Source organism: Crinia signifera, chromosome 7, assembly GCF_055691185.1.
Source record: "Crinia signifera chromosome 7, ASM5569118v1, whole genome shotgun sequence".
Lineage (NCBI taxonomy): Eukaryota > Metazoa > Chordata > Amphibia > Anura > Myobatrachidae > Crinia > Crinia signifera.
The window spans coordinates 108,169,557-108,195,697 of NC_139223.1; the positions used below are offsets into that span (position 1 = coordinate 108,169,557).

Genomic DNA, 26,141 nt, shown 5'->3' on the forward strand with positions numbered 1-26,141 from the left:
AGTGGCAGACAGGATGGCAGTTTGAAAAACTAGACCCGTGGTTTCCAACCTTTTTTTTCTCCCGTACCCCTTGATTAGGCTTTTCATTTAGTAGTACCCCCTTGTAAAATGTTTAGAGGGCGGGGTCTAAAAAGGGGTGTGGCTTAACAGGGGTAAGTCATACTGGCAATGATGATAAAAAAAATAGTGCAACCACTTGACCAAAATATAAGCTCAGCCCATTCTGCGGACAGCATATAAAATAACGGTACTTATGTAATATCTGGGCTCCCGTTTTTCTTATGAGACCACGTCCCCTCGCGGGGCTCGCTGTACTCACCACGCTTCGGGCACGGTGGCTCGCTGCGCTCGCCACACTATATAAAATCAACTCTGTGCGTAGTTGGATAGTAGGGGTATGAAAAAATGGGGTGCATTTAACATGGGAGCCCAGATAATACATAAGTACCAAAATAACAGAACCTTGTCAAATCTCTATTACTGAAGCAACAGACATTCCAACGGATCACGTTAGCCTTCCAATAGTGCCAGATACACATATGCCCCCAAAAGTGCCAGATACACATATGCTCCAATGGTGCCAGGTATGCCCCCACAGTGCCAGAAACGGGAATGCCACCACGGTGCCAGGTATGACCCCATGGTACTGAGTATGCGCCCACAGTGCCAACAATGCCCCTACAGTGCCAGCAACAAGTATCCCCCCATAGTGCCAGCAACAAGTATGCCCCACAGTGCCAGCAATGCCCCACAGTGCCAGCAATAATTATGCCCCACAGTGCCAGCAATGCCCCACAGTGCCAGCAATGCCCCACAGTGCCAGCAACAAGTATGCCCCACAGTGCCAGCAATGCCCCACAGTGCCAGTAACAAGTATGCCCCACAGTGCCAGCAATGCCCTCACAGTGCCAGCAATAAATATGCCCCCACAGTGCCAGCAATATGGTATGACCCCCACAGTACCAGCAATGCCCCCATAGTATTTCCCAACAGCAGCACACTCACCATTGACGCTGCTGGGGAGAGGACAGTCCATTGTCCCCCTGCCGTGTAGCTGCCGCCGCTGCTTCTCTCAGGGAAGGAGAGTACAGCACACTGCGTATCTCTCTTTCCCTTCACTGTGACTGGGCTGCCCGCCAATCAAAGTTCGCAGGCCGGCCCCTGATTGGCTGCCGGCCGCAAGCTCTGATTGATTGGCGGACGGGCGGCCAGTCACAGGGAAGCACACTGAGGGGTAGGAGAGATGTGCAACCTGTCTGACTGCCGCAGCCGCCATTACAGGCCGGGCCGCCGCGTACCCCCGAGCGGGTGCGCGTACCACAGGTTGGGAACCACTGAACTAGACCCTTAAGAGCACATAATACAAAGAAAAAAAAAGAGGTGCAAGATGGATTTGTCTTTGGGCTATTCCACCCACCCTTATGTTGTATAAACAGGACATGCACATATTCTTAACAAACCAATCATTTTAGTGACAGGGTCTGCCACAAGACTGTGGCTGAAATGATTGGTTTGTTTGGGCCCCACAAAAAAAAAAATCATCTCCCTGTACAAACAAGCTCTACAGAGGCAAGATGTTGTCCTCATCCTCACCCATTTCAGTGTATACATCCTCATCCTCACAAATGATCAATTCGTTCCCACCTGACTCCACAATCACGGTCCCTCTATAATCTCTGGAGGCAATTGTTGGTCTTTGATGCAGAATTGATAATTCATTTTGATGAACATCACCTTATCCACATTTTGCAGAAGCAACCTCCTATGCACCTCTTCTGGAATACACACTGGTGGGGGGACGACTCAGGAAAAATAGAGCCAGTTTGTACAGGGGCCTCCAAATTGCCTTTTTTCCTGCCAGTACAAGTACGGACTGACTGACATACCTACTTGGATGCTGTCACCAATGTAATCCTCCACCATTTTTTCTATGGTGAGAGCATTGTATACAGTGACAGTAGACATTTCTGCAATTTTTGGCAGGTCCCTCAGTCTGGACCAGATGTCCAAACTCACTCCTGCCTGCCCTGCATCACCGCCAGCGTTTCGGTTCGGAAATCTTAGTTGTTTCCTCGCAGCCACAGTTGTGGGAGAAAATTAAGGAGGAGCTGTTGCCATGTCATTTTTTGCTTCATATGACAATCTTCTGACCTGCAAGTCTTTGCACCACTGTAGACTCGTGCCTTCCAGAAATAGAGACACAACATATGCAAGATTAGCCTCCGAAATTGGAGTACTACCCATCCTGACTGAGGACAAAATTGCAGAGGAAGGAGTTGGTGGTGTGAATTGCAGGTGCTTGGATAAAACAGGACCAAGGGATTTAGGTGTCACTGGACTGCTTACAGTCCTAGCCACAGTTTCTAAACTAAACAGTGACTTATGAATAGAGACAGGATTATATGCAACATAAAAAGCTTGAAATATGCATGCAAATATGCCTGAAAAATACTTAAAATATGCATGAAAAGTGTTAAAATATGCTACATTAAATAATAAAAAAAGTAATTTTTAACTTATTTATTAAAAAATCTGCATAAAATTAGTTGCAAATAAACCTCAAAAATAGGCCCACAGCATCTGCAGATGTCTAGTGCTGTACACAGGATTTTTTTTCTTCCTGGCTGCTACAGCAGACTGCAGCATCCTAGGCTCTTCTTGCATCAACTACACGGACCCTCATCTCCAGTGCCGATGGATCAAATGTCAGCATAGCGTGTGAGGGCGGTGCAGTGGAAGGCTTCTTCCCTGCGCCGCATACTCACTGTGACACGGCATTTTCTCCACGCCGCGTGATGTCACAACCCTTCTGCCCGCCTCCTCTGCTGCAGAAGTCTGTCTCTTGGTGTAAAGTCCCAGGCCAGGGGAAGGCAAAAGTTCAGGAGCTTCATAAAGGCATCCGCCCGACTGATTTTTATCAACATGGATTGGCAGCCTAGAGCAGTGTCAGACATATCGTACATCCAAGGTTCCCCACACTGCGCACATATTGCCCCAGCCTACACACTCTACCACTACCTGGCCAGCAGCAGCAGGGCAAAGCAGTGCTGTGACTCGCGGGTGGAAAGGGAGCGGGGCCTAAAATATGCACCATCACTAGATTTTAGGTAAAAAATGCAATAACCTGTGAGAATGGGCAAAATATGCAAATGCATATGCAAATATGCAAATGCATATAATCCTGTCTCTACTTATGAACAAGCTTCAGATGACGTATAAGGGAGCTGTCGCTAGGTGGCCAACGTCCTTACTACTGCTTATTGTAGCTTTAGATAAGCTACATATGGCAAGACAATTGTTGTCCAGATCTAGATAAAAATAATTCCATACCAACGAGGTGGATTTTTTGGTCGTCTACCCAGGTATGGGGATGGGCTTTTTCTTCCCATGGACAACAACTGTCTCGCCCGGTGCCTCATTTAAGCAAACCACATCACCATCAGCGGGAATGGTATGAATTCCCGGCGGTTGGAATCCCAGCGGTCAAAATCCCGACGGCAGAATCCCGACCATCAAAATCCCGACAAGGGGGGGACGTGGATGCCACCCCTTGCAGGCTCGCTGCACTCGCCACGCAGCAGGCCCGGTGCCTCGCTACGCTCGGCACACTAATTTATTCTCCCTCTATGGGTGTTGTGGATTTCGGTGGTCGGGATTCCGGCATCAGGATTTTGACCGTCGGGATTCCGACCGCCGGGATTCTAACTGCATCCCCCATCAGCATCCCCCTTTTCAACTTCCTCCTCAGCACTAGCTACTCTACATCAATATCCTCCACATGTTGTACTTCAAAAGTGACACCTTCAGAATCAATATCGGGAATTGCACTGTGGGTGCTCCTTCCAGCATATGCAAGGGGTGTGCAAATGGTGGACAGAGCCACCTCTTCCCGTACAGTGATGGGAAAGTAAGGCAACCAGTAACACACTTGGTGCCTGTTTCTGGTTCACTCCTTCTTTAATAGACAAAACAATGCTGCACTGCAGGTGGGGCTGCTGTAGTTTGCTTTTGCAAATGAACCAGAATCAGGCCCTTGGACTCTCCTTGGGGATTTTTTATACTACCTTTGAAAAAGCTTTACAGCGAAACGCGTTAATTGGAACCTACTGTACAGCGGAAGCGGACTAACAGTTCCAGCAACACTCTGACTTCCTACTTCTGCCCGAACCAGCCTGGACAGACCGTAAAAATCACCCACACCCACCGACATCAGTGGTGCCATCCACATTGGCACTGGATATACAAACAAGGGACTTTGGACATCAAAGGGAAATTCCTTATTCCATCAGGATCCATTACCCCATAAATCCAGAAAAGTGGACGGTAGAAATACCCACTCTGTATCTACAGAGGTGGTCCATAATTTTCCAGGCATACATAGGAACCGACAGTAAGAACTGAGATATAACATCTAATACATTGCATGAATGCACCTTTTTATGAAATTTTCCATTGTATTAACATGTGTAGCCTCAAGGCTTATTAAATTGTGATTTTATTGCAGTATATATAAAAATCTTTAAAGTCAATCCAACAGCATAAGGTCTATTTTATTCAGCGCTGCGCATTTCTTTTTTCTTGCAATGAGATCCTGGGCGGTAAATGCAGCCCAGATGACATTGTATATGCAATCCTATATTAAATGGCCCCCCAGAACAGTTACTAACAGAATAGGATGCAAATGTAATCTTCAACATGTAAATGCATGCTCGCCCTGCCATATTTTCAATCTAATGGATTATTAGCATAGGGCCCGATTCAGACCTGAGCGCAGGGCTGCAAATTCATAGCCCTGCCAATTATCAGACAACTGCGCATGTGCATGGTATGCTGCACGCATGCATGAGCCATCTGTGCTTATAAAGTGAAGGTGATATAGATTACTTCAGTGACGTAGAATTACAGTTTTCTGTGCTTTGTAGACTATGGATGATTTTTTTCTTTTCACAATGAGGGTTATTCTAGTTCACTCGGAAAGGCACAATCACTCTCTAATGGACAAAACCATGTGCACTGCAGGTGGGGCTGATGTAACATGTACAAAGAGAGTGACATTTGGATGGGGTTTGTACTTCAAACTGATATCTATATTGCAGTGTAAAAATGCACATGCTTCATCAGCCTAACCTGCAGTGCTTATGGTTTTGTCCATTAGAGAGTGATTGTGCCTTTGCGAGTGAACAAGAATAACCCCCAATGTGTGAAGAATAAAAAAAGAAATGAAAAAAAACATAATGGTGTTATTATTTCTAATTGCTAAAAAATTGGGTTGTGCAATGGTCAGGCATACCCTCACTCACACAAAGTGGGGTTAGGTACAGGCTTATAAAGGCATCTTTGTCCTAGATTTCACAGGAATTGGACCCTTCACCCCCATTCCAAAGCTTCTCCTCTGAAAGCCTCAAACAAAATCCTAGTGATATTTTCTAGAGTGATACTGGATGAAGGATCAGTCATCATTAAAGACAGACATCGCTCGACTGGTATTGAACAAGATTCCCATCAAAGTAGATAAAAGTAGATAAATAATAATAAAAAGCTTCATATGGCCTTGGCTGGGCTGACACCCCTTGGACTTCGGGTGAGGCAGGAAACTCTGGCATCTTGGACAAAGCAGACACCTTGGAAGCCTCGGAAAAGGCAGGCGTAGCAGGCAAAACCTCTGACCGAATGCCAGGGCAGAAGTGTGCTCAGACCTAACGGCCAGGGCATTAGGGTCCTCAGACCCAGAGGTCAGGGCATTAGGGTCCTCAGGCCCGGAGGCAAGGGCATTAGTGACCTCAGGCCCAGAGGCAAGGGCATTAGTGACCTCGGGCCCGGAGGCAAGGGCATTAATGACCTCAGGCTCAGCCCTGGAGGTCATAGCAGAAATGTTCTTGGACCCGAAGGTTAGAGCCAACATATAAGATTTTTTTCCCTTGTATGTTGGCTTACGAAGTACCAATCTGGGACCGGGCATACGGGACCCCCTCCAGAGACAAAATGCTCTTAATCTGTTCTGTGGCTGGATACTAACAACCGCCTCCTGGGGCTGGACACTCAGTGTTACATTTTGGAACTGGAAAGTCTAAACCCCCTCTTGGAGCTAAAAACTTTTGGGGCTGAAGACTGCAAACCCCCTCTTTGGGTTGGAGACTACAAACCCCTTCCTGTGGTTGGAGACTGCAAACTCCTTCCTGTAGTTAGAGACTGTGAACCCCCTCCTGGGGTTGGAGACTGCAAACCCCTCCTTTGTTGGAGAAACTGAACCTCTTTCTGGGGCTGGATGATTAGTGCCCCCTTATAGGGTCAAATACTGGACATCCCACCTGGGACTGTGTGCTGGACACCTGCTGGTCCACCTGTAGACATCTGGACAGCAAGGGAGATTTTGGTCCAGTGACCCCAGCTGAGGTGATGGGACTCTTTCTGAACAGGAACTGGAGCAACCGCTTCATTCTTGGTCACACAGAGGGAACAATCCCCAATAAAATGATCATTACTACCGCAACAGAAATACAGGTTAAGTGTCCTGCACCACTGACGCTCCTCCTTAGATAACTTGGGGAGAGTACAGCTTCAGAATCTGTCCTTACATAATACAGGAGTAGGCTTCAGAGGGATACTCAGAATAAATCCGGAAGGTCCTTTAAACTCAGATCCTATAGTAGAGGGTACCTTGGGACCAGAAGATCTGCCAAGTAGAATGGTGTCAAAAGAAACATTTTTGACCAGCAGTTCCTGCAGTTGTACAAATAATTGTAAAACAAACTTAAAGTGGCAGGCGGCCAGGTGGGAAGGGGGTGAGGCGAGGGGGCAAGGTCAGAGGGGGTGAAGTGGTAGGAGAAGAGGGGACGAGGCAAGAGGAGTTGAAATGGAGAAGAGGCAGGTCTCTACTGCTCCATCGCCATGTTGCATTCGAGGGCAACCGCCGGGACTCACTCATTTTGGAAAATTGGAATCCCTGGCCCTGTATTTACAGCGTAAAAATACATGCTATAGCACATAATTGCGATCACTGCCATGTGCACAAAAAGAATTGTATGCAAAAGTTCCTACCCAAAAAATGATCCTATTCTGTTTTTATATTCAGTTTCCTATTAGGAAAACAAGTGATTGGTTCAAAATAATTTAACAATGAAATTAACACCATATTTAAGATGTAGCAATCACAAGCTGATGATTCACTTGTCTGCTGCAGCTTCAGTACAACTGTTGCATTTTAAGGGGCAGGCACAATTAAGGAAAAAGAAAAGGCTGAGGGGGAAGTGAATGAGTGTAGTGCTAACTTTAAGTCCCACGATATGAGTGCCAAATGATAAAAATAGGTATTAATAAAACAAATGACAAAAAAAGAACAATTCAATGGCCAATTGAACATAAAAAAATGTGTAAGTCCCAGTAACAATGGGGGAGAGAGAATGGCCCTTATTCTGGTTGACTTGCAAGGCTGCACTGCTGCGAATGGATAATTTGCAGCATTGGTTGTGGGGGAGAAATCATTTGATGGTCTGAGACCATCAAATTATTTCTCCAGCGCATGCAGATTAGAGACACCTCTATTGTGTCTCTGATCTACGAGTGTCCTGTTCGGGAAGAAGATGAGCAGCTTACATCCGCTGAAGTCAGCTGCCTGATCCCCACACCCAAGGGAATCGGTACATCTGTCAGAATGACCTTAGGTCTACAGTCATTAGGTCGACCCCACTAGCTTCGGGCCCTATGCTAATAATCCATTAGATTGAAAATATGGTAGGGCGAGCAAGCATTTACATGTTGAAGATTACATTTGCATCCTATTCTGTTAGTAACTGTTCTGGTGGACCATCTCAAAGAGCCCAGACTTGGTAATTGCCGAGGGGGAGGGAAGGGGGGACTGCACGCCGTTTTTCAATTATTATTTTTTTTTCCTATTTTTTCCTATTTTTTTACTCCATGCAGCATTGCACAGATCTGACTGATCCGTGCGATGCTGCCACATTGTACATATTTGGCTGCCGGTAAAAAGTTCACATTGCCATCGTAAAATACAAATCCAGAGAATACGGCAACTTACTAAATTTTAAATTTTCTACGGTCATATTATGGCCGATCCTGGTAGTAAATTTCCTCCATTGTCTCTATACCCCCACTGTTACCGAGATTTACACATTTTATATATTCAGTTAGCCATTGAATAATCTATTTTAGGAATTTACTGTCATCACTGCATTGTGGTTTTTTTTATATCTTGTTACAATGCTGTTCACAGTCATGTCATGTGCACAAATCACCGCAGTTAGTCGCAAAAATATAAACCTAAAATAAAAAACTGTTGATGTGTTAATGACAGTCGCAAAAAATTTACATTGAATACGCGAAAGCAAAACGAAAAAAATTTCCGCCAAAAAAACGAAACAAACTGTATCATCCAAAAAAAATACTTTGGCCGGGATTGCATACCCCCTTAAGGTTAGCATTGCAGTCATTCACCTGCCCCCTCAGCCTTTTGTTTTTCCTTAACCCTTCGTTGCGTGATTTAAAAAAAAAATAATAATAATATTTTCATGATTCTTGTGTATTGTACTGACAAGGAAAAATAATGAAAAAAATCACAGCAAAAAAAGAAAAGATTTATTTAGAAAAATGCTCTGTAGCAAATTTGATACACCATGTACCATGTACAGTGCCCGTACACCTTGATAAAGGGGCCACCAGACCCCAAAACATTGGTTCACATAAAGTTTATTTATATCCAAGCCGTGGAGTGCCGCTCGATTTGTGTATGTATGTATATATATATATATATATATATATATATATCCACATAACTTGGCAGAACTCATGAACTATTCATACAGATTGGAATAAGCAATTACTCCTCTATAAAGTTTTGGTTTATTTTAACCATCATCAGGTACAGTATATGACAACGATGGTTGAAATAAAATGAAACATTACAGAGAAGTAAGTGCTTATTCCACTCTGTATGAAAAGCCCACGAGTTCTGTAAATTAATGTGGATATATGTAAATGTGGTATTGATGAGGGAGGCAGGCATGCTGACTAACAGAGAACCTCCTGTGCTGAATATTCCTGAATACAGCCATTTAATGCGTCACTTCTATTGCTGGTAAAGTAAACCCCTTATACAGTATGCCATTGTTACTGTGGCCACTGTGGAGCTGCATATACAGTAAATTGCTCAAATCAATGAAATCTTTAGCCTGGAAATGAGTCAGCTCCATAGTACACAACTTCATTAGGGTTTGTAATCTTTCATCTTTTCCTCTGAGTATTAAGACAGTAATCCTGCTCAATCATCTAATGAGATATTTCTGATGCCTCCAGCATGCTCAGTTTGGGGGGAAAAAAAGTATATAAAAAAAGAAGGTATCTCAAGGTATAAGTTGGGAGAGAGACGCAAAGTGGAGCTAATTTGCAGAACTTTCTGTCTATCCATTACAGTCAGCCCTGTATCTGCATTAAATATACGTACAGTATTGCAGCTGTTTACAAAATGCAAGTACCAGTATGCTTCGCTTGTGCATACTATATAATAAAAGCCTAACACTGCTCCTCACCTTTGTTGTGGCACTGGAGGTCATTGGAGGGCGCTTGGCGGGGCTCCATTCGGACACACGGACAAACACACCTGCTTAACATGACAGAACACTAGTTCCCAGCCATGCTGCAAGCCCCACAGTACATAGTGCTGTGGTGCTGTCCTCTCCCCCCATACCTCAGTGTGAGTCAGTGCATACCTCCAGATACATGTGGGCGGCTTAAAATTTCCAAGCAGTCTTCTACCGCAGGGTGCTGTCACATCTTATGTCCTAGCTGACTCTGTCTCTCTGAGTCTCCAATGATGCATTATTAACAGATGTCATGGCGGCCATGCTGAACCTACTCTGTCATCTGAGCTGGCTAGGACAGAAAATGGAGAGCACCCTATAGCAGAAGACTGTTTAGAAAGGTGAAGCTGCCCCTGGGGATTTGGAGTTTAGCACCTGAACTCAACTATGCTCAACTACACCTCTATCATGTTTGGGGGTGACCGACCCCTGCAATACGGCCCTGGTGTCCATTGTTAGTCCGAGAATAATGAAGGATTATTCATTAATTTGTTACTGTTGGGCTACTTGGAGTTTTACATCTAAAATCTCAATGCTTGCAATTCACATCATTATAATATAGTATGATTGTGGCCCCATCATGACCTGACATCAGAATACATGCAACATTTTCCACTTGCAGTTTAAAAAAATACTATTATTGGCACACAACAGATAAGTTGGCACCCTTGGTCCTAGCAGTGTGCAGGATCATCTGTTTTGTCAGATCATCAGTGGTATCCCCCCCCATCCTGATTGTCCGCCCACATCTGGTCCCCCTCCACACCTCGACTCCCCCTGCAGCCCATCTCCTTAACATAACACAACCCCCCACCACCACCACCATCCACACACACCCAGTCTGATCCCCTCTGCAGTATGACTCCCTCTGCAGCCTGTCTCTGTGCCAGCAGTGTGGCTTCCCTGCCCCCTGCAGAGTGACTCCCCCCTTCTCACTGCTGCTCTAAGCCTTCCTGCAGCCTCTAAACCCTCCTGCTGCCTAATTTCCCTCTGTGGTGTACATGTATTGTTTTTTTTTTTAATCCGACCCTATAGTCTTCAATTACAGAAACTATTTAACACTAAAGATAAGTTATTAATTATTCATAACGTAATATTTATTTAAAGCACACGCATATTCTTCAGTGTTTTAATCCTTTGAGTGCCAGCGTTGCTGTAAGCGATCCTCAAAATATCCGCTAAAAATGCCATTATTGCTCACAGCGATTGTTCTTTTAGTTTAAATAAATACAAATTCAGCCAAGTCGATAAAATGTAGTTTAGCTAAAGATTGCATCCAAAAGGGAACAGTCACTGTGAGCACCACTGGCATTTTTTACATATATTTTGAGGATCTCTCATAGAAACATTGGCACTCAAAGGGTTACAGAGATTATCTCTCGCAGTACATGTATTAGTTTCCCTTGGTGGTGTACAGTATTTTGTTTTTATATATATATTCAGTAATCTTAAATCTTTTTGAGATAATAAAAGAGGGAGGGCCTGTAATATATATAGTCGGGGGGAGCAGTACATCTGTCAGCACAGACTTAGGTCTACAGTCCATGTCGACCTTAAGTCATGTCGACCTTGGCCCATGTCGACCTTTAACCCTGTCGACCTTGGGGTCAGTCGACCTTCCGGGGTCGACCTAATGACTGTCGACTTAAGTCTGATCTGACAGATGACCGCTTCCCAGTCGGGGGAAGGTCACCATCTTGATGAGGTTGGCTCTTCCAACATAAGAGAGTCTCAAATGCTTCCAACCGTCTAGTTCCCTAGCGGTTGCGTTCATCGCCTCTGTGACATTGGCCCTGTACAGGTTGGAGGGACGTTTTGGAAGGTGAATTCCTAGATAGTCAATCATCCCAGGTTCCCATTTAACCGGGATATGTCTGCCCCAATGTGGGACAGACATATGAGGGTGCAGCCTGAGGATTTGGATAAATTAACCGTGTAGCCCGATCTGGGCCGGTGCAAGGCACCGGAGCGCCCCAGGCGAGTCGGGGTGGGGGCGCCCCGGTGCCCGGGGGGGTGGTACCTGTGGTGGATGCTGTCGGCGTCCCTGCAGTGCTGGAGCACGCAGGGGTGTCCGTGCCGCGGGGGTACCTGCGGCGCTGTCACTGTATAAAGCTGCTGGCGGCAGCGGGGTCCCTGCAGTGAATAGAGAATAACTAGCGATATGCGCGCGACGGCGTGGGAAGCGCTTCTGATTTTAAAAACACTTGCCGCATGCTGATTGGCTGAATCTCAGCACTGCAGGGACGCCGACAGCTATATGCTGGGGGTGAGGGGCGAACAGAGTCGTTAACGGTGTGGAATAGAAATATTTAATTAAGTCAATAAAGGAGTCATTAAAGTTTATTTTCTCCAATACCGCAAAGAGGTATGGCCAGGCCACAGTATTGTTTTTTTTTAATAATATTTTACCCTAAATAGTTAATTATTATTCATAATATTTCATATATACTGTATTTATAGCGCATACATATTCCTCAGTGCTTTAAAGAGAATATCTGTCACACAAAAAAGTTACTATTTTGACTTAAAATGTTCTTCAAAAAAAAACTTGAATAAACCAAGAATCCATTTTAAAAGCTTTATTACTACAGTAAGGGCATGATTCAGACCTGTTATTTCAGACAGAGATGGCCGAAAAGGGGATGGGCGCTGACGTCATGTGATGTCAGCCACCCACCCCAAACAGCCACTGACTCGCCTGCGTTCCATTGGGTAATGCCCAGGCGCTCCCCTGGCTCATCATCCTGCCCGTGCGAATGCCATGGTGAGTCTGCACGTGCACATATTCGCCAATGCGCATGTGCTGACCCTGCAATCTGTTTCTACTTTGCCAAACTTTATTGTAAAATGGTAAAGGGACTTTGGTAAGGTTAGTAGTGATGCCTAATTGGTGCCCATTTTTGAGAGGTCTAGGAGTAGTTCCACAAACAACTATTGAGATGCACCTTAAGGTCTTTTCTAGCTGGTTTCGATGTCTGTCAATTTTGTCCAAAATGTATCAGGGCAGCAGGTTTTGCATGCAGCTGGGAATGTGGTAAGGACTCGGGGTACATGCCTTCACATATGGTATTATGTGCGGTTCTTAGTCCCTTATGGCAGTGGTTCCCAACCCTGGTCCTCAAGTACCCCCAACAGTGCACGTTTTCCAGGTCTCCACACAGAATCACAGGTGACATAATTAGCTCCACCTGTGATCTTTTAAAATATGTCTGAATAATGAGTGCATTTGCCAGGAGACCTGGAAAACGTGCACTGTTGGGGATACTTTAAGAACCAGGGTTGGGAACCACTACCATATGGGATGGAGTGGCTACAAATGCACAGGGAATTTTGGTTCTTGAATTTAATTACTGTGCCGCTCTCTCTCTCTCTCTCTCTATATATAAAAAAAACTTTTTTTTAAATACCTTAACAGTGATGTCAAAGCTGTAATTCCCATGCTATGGAAACCTAGCTCTCCCCCAAATTTTGTAGATTGGTCTCATAGATTGGAATAGATGATTATATTTTTTTATTTATTCTTAAGACAATATTTGCAGTGAAATGTCGTGAATTTATCTTTTGATTTTGTCATGGGAACTTATGATCAAGACATGGCTTTTGTTTACTTGTTTTTATGTTACAACTTCAATTAAATGTACTTGTAAAAACAACAATTCTATTTATGGCTTCTCTATTGTTGTCTAGCAAACTCCTGTACCTTATATATACAGTAAGACATCTTGTACTTTAGTGTTGGTGGTGCTTTAGCTTGCACCTGAAAAATGAGGTACAGTACATGGTCCCTATAGATTGTATGCTTGGAGTAGGGCCCTCCTACCTCCATGTCTGTCTGTCATTACCCAATTTGTTTTATCACGGTCTACAATTCTAAAGTGCAACTATAAAATATATAAATAAATAGTAAAGTACAGTATATGAGTAGTTGCGCAGCATTACCATCCAACACTAGTGAGGTTCTGTCATCTAAGGCTCATAGCTTCAACAGAACCCAACAGTCCCTGTTATTCCTTTGGTAATTAATTCAGGGTGCACAAAATGTCTTTTCTTTGCCAGAATTAATTATCCCTATGTAAAATTATGTTAAAGATCCATCCACTGGAGCACAGTACAAAAGACCAATCCGTATCAATTTAAGAAGAATTGTAAATTGAGGCTAAATAAATTGTGCATGTTTTTTTCTTTTTGGGAAAAAAATTGGAAAAATGTGCGAGTTTGCGGGAAATCTCATTGGGAGATTCGTAAAAGACAAACACAATACTATTTTTATATAAATATATATATATTTATATATATTTATATAGTTTAAAGTTCATTGTCTGGACCCTTAGGAACATTCAGGAAAATATGAATCCTGAAGATGAAGTTGATGAATTTTTGGGACGGGCTATAGATGCTAGAAGTATTGACCGCCTACGTTCTGAACATGTGCGCAAACTTCTTCTGACCTTCCGGGAGGCTGACCTGGAGAAAAAGGTAATTATTTTTTTTTACATTCCCTAAAGATATCAACCTCTTTCTATTGAACTATTATTAAATGTAGTTTGATTTTGTATACTAATATAACATATAATATTCCTTTTGTCATGGGGCTGGGATTATGTTTACGTCGGTGCAGCCCCACTTCCTGTGATCTCCGGCGGTAATAAAGTCCGTCCTGACTGACTTTTATTAACGAAGGGGAGAGAAATCATTTGATGGTCGTCGACCATCGAAATAATTCTATCCCCTTCGGCCGCATGGGGGGGGGGTTTGGTGGGGCGTCATTTGACCCGCAGACCCCCCTGCCGGGTGGGGATTCTTGGGTGATGTATGGAAATTGCGGGAGGGTTGCCCCTCTTTCCGGGGGGCCAGGAGGGGGACCCGATTTCCAGGACCCTCCCAGCCATTCCGGTAGGGTTGGCAACCCTGCATTAGCTAGATAAGTTAGTATCTCTTTAAGAATCTTGTAGTATAGAGCAACATGTGACCAGAAAGTAAGGAGATAGAGGAGAAGGACAAGGAGAAGGAGAGCAAGCATTTCGGGATGGTCTAACTGTACTCCTGCAAGTATCATTTATAAATGAGAAATATAACAACTAATCTTCAGTGTGCAAGACTCATTGAAATAAACAAAGGTATGTCAAGATACAACAACTGGCGACGAGGATAAACTTTTGATGACTTACATTCAGCAACTACAGTATATATTCCTCTTAGTAATCATGGCTGACATGCTAGCATTAATTCCTCAGTTTCTGCATACTGATGCCCCTAATGCAGCAGAATTATGGAGAAAATGGTTTGCCCAGTTTGATCACTTTATTGAAGCTATGGGGATTAACCTCTGACAGCAAAAAAGAAAAGCATGCTTCTTATCAGTGCTGGCCCCAAGATTTATGAACTGTATGATACTTTGCCAGAGAAAGACACCAGTGATTATAACAAATGCAGGGGCTCTCTGAATGCCTACTTTGCTCCAGAATGCAGCCTGTCACATTCAAAATACTTGTTCAGGCAAGCTATGCAACTACAAACTGAATCTGTTGATGCATATATGACTAGATTAAGGATTCTTGCCAAACCTTGGCAGTTCCATGATGTAGAAGATAAAACAGGGTTGCCTACTTTTGAAAAATGATTTCAGGGAGAAAATTAAAAGCCAAGGGGCGGGCCTAGAGTCACCAGGGGGCGGGCCTATAGTCACCAGGGGGTGGGCCTATAGTCACCAGGGGGTGGGCTTAGAGTCACCAGGGACCCCTGCAGTACTTTATATTAATATGGTCCGCAACCAATCAGAAACATATCTCTGTGGATCACCTGCACTGTAGTCCTCAAAGTGTTAAATGGTTTTGCAATGTGCCCTATATGCATGAAGCTCAAAACAATCATGTAATTTACTCTCCGAAGGAAGAAGGACAGACTCAAGGAGGGAGAGGATGATTTTATTGCAGCAACTCTGCTGCTGCTTGGGCACTGTTTACTTTAAGGCAAGTGATTAAGGGGATATCTGCTGCGCAGGGAACTCACACAGAAGCCTCGAGTATCCAATTACCTCAGTGCTGCAGTCTCCGTGTGTGCTCCGTGTGAGAAAGCCGGAGCCGGCTGTCACTGTGCTACTGCTGGAAAAGACTTCACTGACAGTGACTACTAGCTGTACACTGCCTGGAGGAGGGAAGTGGAAGCCGCACCTGTTGTTGCTAGAGCCGGCTTCACTTCCACACTGTACTGTCACTGTGTGCCGTACGCGGAGACGGGGGAGGTCCCCTCTGCTAGCTGATGCAGCCTGCAGGTACTACTATTGCCGCGATGTGTATGGCGCGGCTTCATCGTGTGACGTCAGTGGCGTCATCGCGCATGCGCAGTATACATATAGCGGACGCAAAGCAGCTGCTGCGGGAGAAAAGGGGCCCTCTTCCGGGAGTCCGTGAGATGTCCCAGGATTTCGGGAGTCTCACGGAAATTCCGGGAGAGTCGGCAACCCTGAGATAAAATTAAGCAGCAGCTAATTGCATTTGGTAAATGTGGAATGTTGCGCATATGTGCTCTTAAATCTGAAATGACGCTGACTGAGCTGCATCAATATGCTATAAGTCTAGAACTTTCAGAGACACATGCTAAAGACATGGAGAGGGGCATGAACCAGCTGCAAGTGTGTAATAAACTACATACTGACACAAGCTCCATTCTGGAGACAGGGAAAGCTAAATCATGTTACAGTGGTGGGTGCCCCTATCCACATTCAGGAGACAGTCCTGCCGCTGGGAAAACTTGCACTGCATGTGGCAAAATTAATCACTTTTCCTCAGTCTGCAAATCTAAAGAAATCAAGTCTACACCCAGACAAACTTCACAGCAGTTTAAATCCATACGAAAAACAGTCAGTTGTGTGGATCAACATTCTACAATGGATCTAACTGCAGAATCATCTGACAGTGATGACAAGTCAGAAGGATTTATCTACATCAGTGGTTCCCAACCCTGGTCCTCAAGTACCCCCAACAGTGCATGTTTTGCAGGTCTCCACACAGAATCACAAGTGCTATAATTAGCTCCACCTGTGGATCTTTTCAAATGTGCCTGAATAATGAGTGCACCTGCCGGTGACCTGGAAAACGTGCATTGTTGGGGGTACTTGAGGACCAGGGTTGAGAACCACTGATCTACATGATTCATTAGGTTGGAAACAACAAGATAAATCCAAAAACTGCCATCACTCTTGAACACACTTCTGTTGACTTTCTAATAGATACAGGTACTTCTGTAAATATAATGGATGCTACTGGTTTTAAGAAGCTGCATGACATCATTGCACGCAAAAATGACAAAAAGACAAAAGCTGTATTTTATGTCACCAAGTATGCAAGAGGTAATATTTTGGGATTGGATACTGCTTCAGAGTTTCAGGTCTTTTTTTTTTATTGAGTCTTTATTTATTTCAACATTAATAAAAAATAACAGCATGTACATCAGCAGGGCCATCACAACAATAGCCTCTACTTTAAAAAACATGATAATATTTACGACCTCCCCCCCCATATAACACACTTACTTTCGCCCCAAGTCGAAAGAATATAGAAAAAAATAGATAAATAAATGAAAAAATAGATATGTACGTGAAAAAGGAAGATAGATCTTAACCAGCATTCCCCATTCGCCACAGTGGCCATTCCTGCTAGTACCGAAGCCCAACTTTTAATAGATTCTTGTAGGAGTAACTGCCATGTTACCTATACATTGGTATAAATTTTGATTCTTACAAGCTTATAATGCTGGTAGTGCCCCCCCCCTCCTTTACCCCCTTTCGTACGGGCTCTTGCCATAATTGGGCCTTTTGGCCAGAAACAATAAATAAATGCATAAATACATATATATTCTATTACTAAGTGATCACCCTATCCGAAAAAACAACATTTATTACTCCATCTCTTTAACTGAAACCGTTCATGGAGCAGATTGTGAAATAGTCAATATTTAACAAATAATTTCAATTCTCAAATACATACATTACCTAGTGATGAGGTGCATATTCGAATTGCTAATACAATAATCTTGCATATATTCGTGAATTCCTTCTTATTACGCTATTTAGTGACAAATCAGAACATCTATTTATGTGCAAAAAAACTAGACTTTACTACGAACACTACCATTTTACTCCTCGTTCCTAATTTGATACTTTATAATATATTGAATCTTTCCAACGTCCCCACACCTTATAAAATTTTGGCACTGCCCCTCTTGAGGCATAGGCATATCTCTCCTGTGTACACGTGTTATTAACTAAATTCAGCCATTCCCTAATAATAGGACCCGTAGGTGCCATCCATTGTCTTGCAATTACAACCTTTGCTATGGCAGATACATTCTTCACCAGATGTTTCCATTCGCATCCGTTAACTCCCTGGTCCCATACCCCCAATATCAGATTGGATGCTGTGATGAACCTACGGGCAACTCCTACACACACCATTATATCAATGATCTCGTCCCAAAATGCTTTAATCACTTTACAGTCCCATAAGAGATGCCAAAAAGATCCCACCTCAACCCTACACTTCGGGCATCTATCTGAGTGAGTACTCTCTATCTTTTTCAGCCTTATCGGGGTTATATAACTTCTGTGCAGTATATTAAATTGCACCTGCTGGATCCGAATTGAGGTAGTGGCATCTCTTGGGAATGACAGCACTTCTCCCCACTCCAACTGAGCCAACTGGGGAATATCATCTGCCCATTTTTCTTTTAACTGTTGCAGCTCATCCCTCTGCATATGGGAATGCAGGTACCTATACAATTTAGACAATCTCTTCCCCATACTAAACTGCATAATACATTTCTTACAGGGCGATTCTACAATCTCTGCCATGTTCCCCCCTTTATTTTGTTGTAATGCACTTCTAACCTGTAGGTATCTGTAAAACATGTGTTTGGGAAGGTTGAATTCAGCTTGTAACTCACTGAAAGATCTAATATTGCCATTCTGGGCAAATTGGCCAATCGAGGTTAACCCATAATTCCCCCATGCTGCACCACCCTGTTGTGCTTTAATTTCTCTGAGTGCGGCTAGAGAAAATATGGAGGTGTCCGGATCTATACCCTCGTAGCCAATTACTCTACTCACCCAGCTCCAAATTTTTACTACTTGTATTAATAAATCTCCACATTCTATTAATTTTCCCAGCTCCTCAGTGGCCTCGCTTACCCTGATCCATGAACAGACATGAACCAGCTGGGCCGCCATGTAGTAGGCCTTCATATTTGGTGCAGCCAGACCTCCCCTCTCCTTGTCTCTACACAAGGTATCCAATTTTATTCTTGGTCGCTTATTTCGCCAAATAAAAGAAGAAAGGATACTATTGATTTTCTTGAAATATTCATCTTTTATGTAGACAGGTGACTGTTGGAAGACATATAGCAACCTAGGGAGCACCGACATCTTTATAAGGTTAACCCTTCATATTTGTGAGATAGGAAGTTTTAGCCAACTACGACACTTATTCTTAATATCTTTAATAAGCGGGATAAGGTTGTTATATATATAATTCGATGAGTTTTTGGACACACATATTCCTAAGTATCTAAACTTTTCAAATGGTGATATTGGGATCCCTGCTAGTCCCTTTGGCTTGTTGTTCCCTATATACATCAGGTGCGACTTTTCCCAGTTTATTTTAATGCCCGAGTATTTCCCGAATTTACTCAACTGTGCAATGATTCGATTGTGACCGCAAAAAGCAGGGGGGAGAGGGGGCACCCTTGTCTGGTACCCCTGAAAAGGGGAAACAGAGGGGATGTAAACCCATTAATTGAGATCCTGGCCACAGGATTTTGGTACATTAATGAAATCCACTTTACAAAACCTTCCCCAAAACCAAATGCCTTTAACATCCCCCACAGATATTCCCATTCGATTGAGTCAAAGGCTTTGTTGGCGTCAAAGGCTGCCACCGCTGCCTTGACCTTACTGGCTTCTGCTATTTGTATAAAGGAAAAAACCCTTCTCAGGTTAATCAAGGTGGATTTGCCGGTCATAAAACCCGTTTGGTCGGGGTGCACGATATTGTTAATCACCTTGCCAAGAGTTTCAGGTCTTATACAAATTGTGACACATACTCATGATTCTCCTACTATCTTAAATGACACTCCCAATATCACTCCTGTCATACATGACCCAAAACCACTACGGAGTGATGTGGATGCTTTACTATAGGAGTATGAGCATCTTTTTCATGGCATTGGAAAACTTAAAGATTATCAAGTTCATCTTCACATTGACCACTCAGTCATTCCAATTGCTCAAGAACATCGGCATATTCCTATCAACATAAGTAAGCAAGTGGAAGAAGAAATACAGACTCTTGAAGACTTAGATATAATTGAAAAGGTATCTGGTCCAACACCATGGGTATCCCCTATTGTGGTAGTGCCCAGGGGTTAAAGTGAGGGGGAATGGGGTGGAACTGAGTTCCACCACCTCTAATGGTGAGGTGGAACATTTTAACCTCCACATTGGCCCTGCACAATAATTCTTACAGGAAAGCATTCTAGTTTGCAGGGGGATGCCAAAACCCCTACCACTGGCCCTGTCCCTGCCTAATGGGGGGAGGGGATATGGTGTAATTAGGTGGCATAAAGAAATGAGCTCCCCCACCTCTGCATGATATGCGTCGTCCTAATGTTGCCATCAAAAGAGAGCGCCATATTACTCCTACTATGGATGATATCATACATCGACTCACAGGTGCATGTTTCTTTTCTAAATTGGACTTAAATAAAGGTTATCATCAACTAGAACTTGATGACGGCAAATAACAACATTCTCAACTCATGTTGGGTTACAACGATACCAACGACTGTCATTTGGAATCATATCCGCAGCAGAGGTGTTTCAAAACGCTATCCATCAGGTCATACAGACAGTTCCAAATGCCATCAATTACAGTGATGATATCCTGGTTTTCGGAACAACACGCCAGGAACATGATGAAGCTCTGCCCCAAGTGTTGCAGTATCTTCAAGCTAAAATTTTTACGCTGAATAGGGATAAATGTGTTTTTCTTCAACAGAAACTCAAATTTTTTGGTCACATATTTTCTCAAGATGGAGTGAGTCCTGATCCACAAAAATTCCTGGCTATCACAAACATGTCCAAACCTGCCAATGCTGGTGAAGTCAAGTCATTTCTTGGTATGACTAATTATTGCTACCAATTCATTCCTAATTATGCTACTCTGACTGCCCCACTTAGGGAACTCACAAAGAAAAATGCTAAGTTCCTATGGACTTCCTCTCAATCACAAGCATTTAATGACATAAAACGATGTCTGCAGGATAGTGTCACAATGTCATATTACAACACTGACTGGAAAACAGTTCTTATTGTGGATGCCAGTCCTGTTGGGCTTGGAGCTATCTTGACTCAAGTGAATACACATGGGGATCATAATATTGTAGCAAGTGCAAGTTGCAGTTTAACAGAGGTAGAAAAGCGTTACTCTCAGCCAGAAAGGGATGCTCTTGCAGTAGTCTGGGCTTGTGAACGTTTTCATCTCAATACGGCATTGCGTTTACCATTCAGACTGATCATAAAGCTCTAGTGACACTTTTTGGAAATCCAAAAGCCATACAACCAGCTAGGATACAGCGATGGGGCTTACGTTTGCAGATATATAATTTATCCATCATTCATAGAGCTGGTGCTGACAGTCCCTCAGATTACATGTCCAGACATCCCTTGCCTTTTGACATATTGCAATCTACTCCAGTGAAGGAATATGTGAACTTTATTATTAACAATTCAATTCCTGATTCACTTACTAGTGCCAACATTAAAGAGGCTTCTTCCTCAGATAAAGTTTTGTCGGCAGTAAAACATTACTTCCAATGATTGGCGACTTGGACAGTTTTTATTTTCAACTGAAATACAGAAAAGAGAGAACCACAAGTCTAGCTATAGCTGCTGTATAAGGAGTGTGTAAGTCTCCTGTAAATTGATAAACCAAAAAAAGGGGATTATACAGCGACTGAATAGATCACACTACCACATGAAAGAAGTTAATAATATCTATTTATTATAAGACATAAAAACATTTGCATTGAGAATTCTCATCAATAAAAGAAAAAAGAAAAGGGGTGTGGGGAGGGGATAGTGCAATTGTTGGTCACTGGTATGATTTTGCGACCAATAATTAGTAATAATGCTCCATTGAGAGAGATTGTGCAACTGTTCACAGCAAAGAAGTTTCTTATAGTTACCCAGTGGAGAAGCAGCACAAAAGTTTGGTCCCTTGTATGTTGGTAGGGATTGTCCCGCAAAGATTGCCCAGTGGGATCCTAATAGGCTCAGAAGCAGAGTGGCTGGTAATCTCTGTGGTATATGAATACCTTGGTGGCTGCAATGAGGCTGAGGTTTGTAGGATTCTGGAAATAGGAGGTTTAACTGGTCCGGTGTAGGCTGCAGTCAATTGTGGGTAACATCCAGTGCTGTGTGAGATTGCATGTGGGGCTCAACGCGTTTCAACGTGTTCACACGTCTTCTTCAGGAGCTGGAGTGGAGCCAGATGTGTGGGGATGGTCTAACTGTACTTCTTACAAGTATCACTTATAAATGAGAAATAAAACACCTAATCTTCAGTGTGCAAGACTCATTGAAATAAACAAAGGTATGTCAAGATACAACAACTATCTCTGTGTCTTTATTTACAGTACTCCAAGCAGGTGGATGATCGGTTTGGGGGGTACGTCACCTGTGCTTTCATTGTCTTCCTCTTCATCTGTTTTGTACAGATCACCATTGTACCACAGTAAGTATTTCCAGCTTTACTCATTGGGATCTGTATGGCTGACAGACAAAGTCTAGGTACACAGATAATTGGTCCACATCAAAAGTTAGGCCTGCATTAGTTAGATATTGACAAAAGTTCGACACAAATAAAAGGATGACATGGAAAAGATTGACACATAAAAAGGTTGACATGAATTTTTCACAATGTTTTCCTTTTTTTGGACTTTTTCATGCTTTACCATTAACGTGGACACCAATTGGGAATGGTAAGGTATGCCCAAGCACAGTCGTAACGGAGCGAGACACCTGGCCCAAAGCATGGCGAGAGAAGCAATTGGGGTCACTCTGCTCAAGTGTTGACATTAATTCCAGAAGAAACATGAAAAACCCATGTCGACCTTTTCATGTGTTGAACTTTTCCATGTCGACAATTTACGCGTTGAACGTTTGTCACTGTCAAACTAGTTCATGTCAATATTTTGTCAATGTCTACCTAATGTACAGTATGTCAAAATGTTGACATTTCTAACTAATGCATGTTCCAATTTTGTCAATATCTAACTAATGCATGTATAAATGTTGTCAATGTCTAACTAATGCATGTCTAACTTTTGTCCATGTCTAATTTTTGTCCATGTCTAACTAATGCATGTCTAACTTTATCAATGTGTAACTTTTGGTGTTGACCTTTTGACTGTCTGACCAGATTTTGCCTGTGAGCTTTTGTATAGCACACCCTAACTCAAAAATATATATGATGAGATTGTGTAGTATTTAGCAAAGGTAATAATTCATACTTAAGGTGTTGCATAATTGTAGCAAGCAATTATAATTAGTAATTTGATCAATAAAAACCATTGTTACATTCTGCAGTATGACATGGGCAGGAATAAATAACTTACCTTAGTATCCTCCTCATATAACGCATTTCTGTGCACTGACATTTTATATGCGATTATGGCACCATCCTAATGCTGTCATTTCCTATGTTGCATATTTTTGCCCAATTTATCACTAACGTCATCTCTTTCAGCTCATGATTTATATGCTGCAGCGTGAATAATATCACTGTACACAGTAATCTGAGTGTTATTAGTTGTCCGCTGGGTCTCCAGACCACTGTAATCCCCTCTTTATTATGATGACTATTAATCTAATTGCAGCTCCGTGTTTATGCTGAGCTTCTATGTGGCATGTTTGATCCTTCTCATCATGGTGCTTACCGTGTCGTTGATCTACTCATGTATAAAGGTGAGTCCTGCTATTTTTAACAGGTCGGGTTGGTAGTGTAGCTGGTCTAGGTGAATAATACCTATTAGAGGTCCCCCACAGGAAACGGGCACTCACTTGTAGATTAACAAGGCAGTACTCTGATTTACAGCAATCAACATTTCCATATACAGTAGTGCGGCACAACTTTGTCAGATGCCATAACAATGGATCATTTAAACAAAGCTTTTTAATACACAATTGGATTAAAATGAACTACAGTAGTTGTCAAATTCACAAATAAAAACTTCTGTGTGAATCTAACAATTTGTGTTTGTATTGTTTGTATAATTGGCCTTCCCCTGTGTTTAGCAGATTGACGTAACACCCAATTGTGAGGCGCCCAATTTACCCAGCTTTCTCTAATCCCGGGCTTGCCTTTCTTTCAGTAGATTATCTCCCACACTCTGCTCCCTGCCCTTGTTTATACCTTGTCTCTGTGTCATTAGATTATATATTTGTTAGGCACCATCTATATCCCTCTGTCTGAGGGTGAGCGACATTTGTTGTATGTGAGAGGACAATTGAGATCCATTACCCAATAAATAGGCACCGCACAGACAGGGCCGGTGCAAGGCGGTTTGGCACCCTAGGCAAAACTTCTAATAATGCCGCCCCCCCCCCCCCCCCCCCCCCCCGTTAGGAATATATATATATATATATATATATATATATATAGGCAGGTTCATCACTCAAGGTGACTGTAAATATTGTCCTGGCTGATACAATATTAAGAGCCACGTTTCAATGCCTTTGTTATGGCATTTTCATCAGGCCATAATAAAGGCATTGAAACGTTGCTCTTAATTTTGTATCAGCGTGGACATTATTTACAGTCGCCTGGAGTGCTGCATCAGCCAACTCCTGTCTAGTATTGCTTCTGTGCGGGCACCCGGTGCACAGCAATGTACTTCAAAGGGGGAGCCGGATCACTGAGGACTATATTATATATATTTCCTTCCCACACCTGTACTTCAGCTCTGCACCCAGCAGTATCCCTTACACACATGTAAGCAGGCCCGACCTGCACCCTACCTCTTCCCTAACACGTTTCCCAGCCCTGAAACACACATGTCCCCCAGCTCTAACCTTTACCCAACACACATGTTCCCCAGCCCTGCAACACACATGTTCCCCAGCCCTGCAACACACATGTTCCCCAGCCCTGCAACACACATGTTCCCCAGCCCTGCAACACACATGTTCCCCAGCCCTGCACTTTAACCAACACACACATGTCCCCCAGCCCTGCACTTCAACCAACACACACATGTTCCCCAGCCCTGCAACACACATGTCCCCCAGCCCTGCACTTCCCCTAACACATGTTACCCAGCCCTGCACTTCCCCCAACACACATGTAAAACCATCCCTGCACTTCCCCCAACACACATGTAAAACCATCCTTGCACTTCCCCCAACACACATGTAAAACCATCCATTCCCTGCACTTCCCCAAACACACATGTTTTACTAAAACCATCCCTGCACTTCCCCCAACACACATGTTTTACTAAAACCATCCCTGCACTTCCCCCAACACACATGTAAAACCATCCCTGCACTTCCCCAAACACACATGTTTTACTAAAACCATCCCTGCACTTCCCCCAACACACATGTAAAACCATCCCTGTACTTCCCCCAACACACATGTAAAACCATCCCTGCACCTCCCCTCCCTCAAATACAAGTATGTCCCAGGCCAGTCACCTTTTCTTTATGTTTGGATGATCTGGGCTGGCAACCATGCTGGCAGCAGTGGCAGGGTCTCTTTAGGATCATCATCTGACATCTTGTGCTGGAGGGGGCGGAGCTTAGACGATCTCTGTGTGAACGAAGAGCAGCAGCAGGAAGCAGCAGAACTAGAGCAGGGACACAAGCCTCGTGTCTGCCGGCTGCTGCTGGAAGCTGAGCCCAGCAATCACCCGCAGTACCTGCTCCCTGGACCGGGTAACAGGTTTCCAATGTACAAAATGTGCTGGGTCAGACTCTCTTACAACTCACAAAGTTTATTAAAACACTTAATTAACATGATCACAGTACTGGGGCGCCCTCTAGTGGCCAGCGCCCTAGGCAGCTGCCTAACGCTGCCTAGTGGTAGCTCCGGCCCTGCGCACAGACCACAGGCTTTGTGTAATAATGTTATCCCTCTGTGTTTGGCCGCAGACTCTACTGAGTTTAGGGTTATCCCTGGATAAATGAATATTTTATGACAAACGGTCCACTTATTGTGTCCGTTCTATTGACCATGCAATTCTGCAATTTAAGATCATTATAGGAGTAATTATCAAAGCTTGTACGGAGATAAAGCACCAACAATTTAGCCCTTGACTTGCATTTTGAAAACACAGCCCGTAAAATGAGAGTTCAAAGCTGTTTGGAACTTGGAAGTGCTTTTTATTTCTCCACATTATCTCTGCCTTGCGTGTGAGAAGCTTGCACGTCCCATTGCTGCGAATAGGGCGCCTGCGCATCTTATTCTCGGTGACCAACGCTGCAGCTCCATCTAT

At 43.4% G+C, this 26,141-nt stretch overlaps 1 protein-coding gene and 1 long non-coding RNA gene across 3 annotated transcripts in view; one reads left to right on the plus strand and one right to left on the minus strand.

The window, feature by feature from the left end:
• Window positions 1-25,408, minus strand: part of LOC146020458 (uncharacterized) — a 58,251-nt gene extending 32,843 nt beyond the window's left edge. Inside the window, exon 1 of the long non-coding RNA XR_014450795.1 lies at window positions 25,342-25,408. This is a non-coding gene — a long non-coding RNA (uncharacterized LOC146020458). The remainder of the gene's footprint in view (window positions 1-25,341) is intronic.
• ADCY5 (adenylate cyclase 5) overlaps window positions 1-26,141 on the plus strand; it is a 411,020-nt gene that overhangs the window by 320,561 nt on the left and 64,318 nt on the right. For both annotated transcript variants that reach the window (XM_083153598.1, XM_083153599.1), the window contains exons 10-12: window positions 13,925-14,069; window positions 22,281-22,378; window positions 23,523-23,610. In XM_083153598.1, the coding sequence (XP_083009724.1) occupies window positions 13,925-14,069; window positions 22,281-22,378; window positions 23,523-23,610 (331 nt within the window). The remainder of the gene's footprint in view (window positions 1-13,924; window positions 14,070-22,280; window positions 22,379-23,522; window positions 23,611-26,141) is intronic.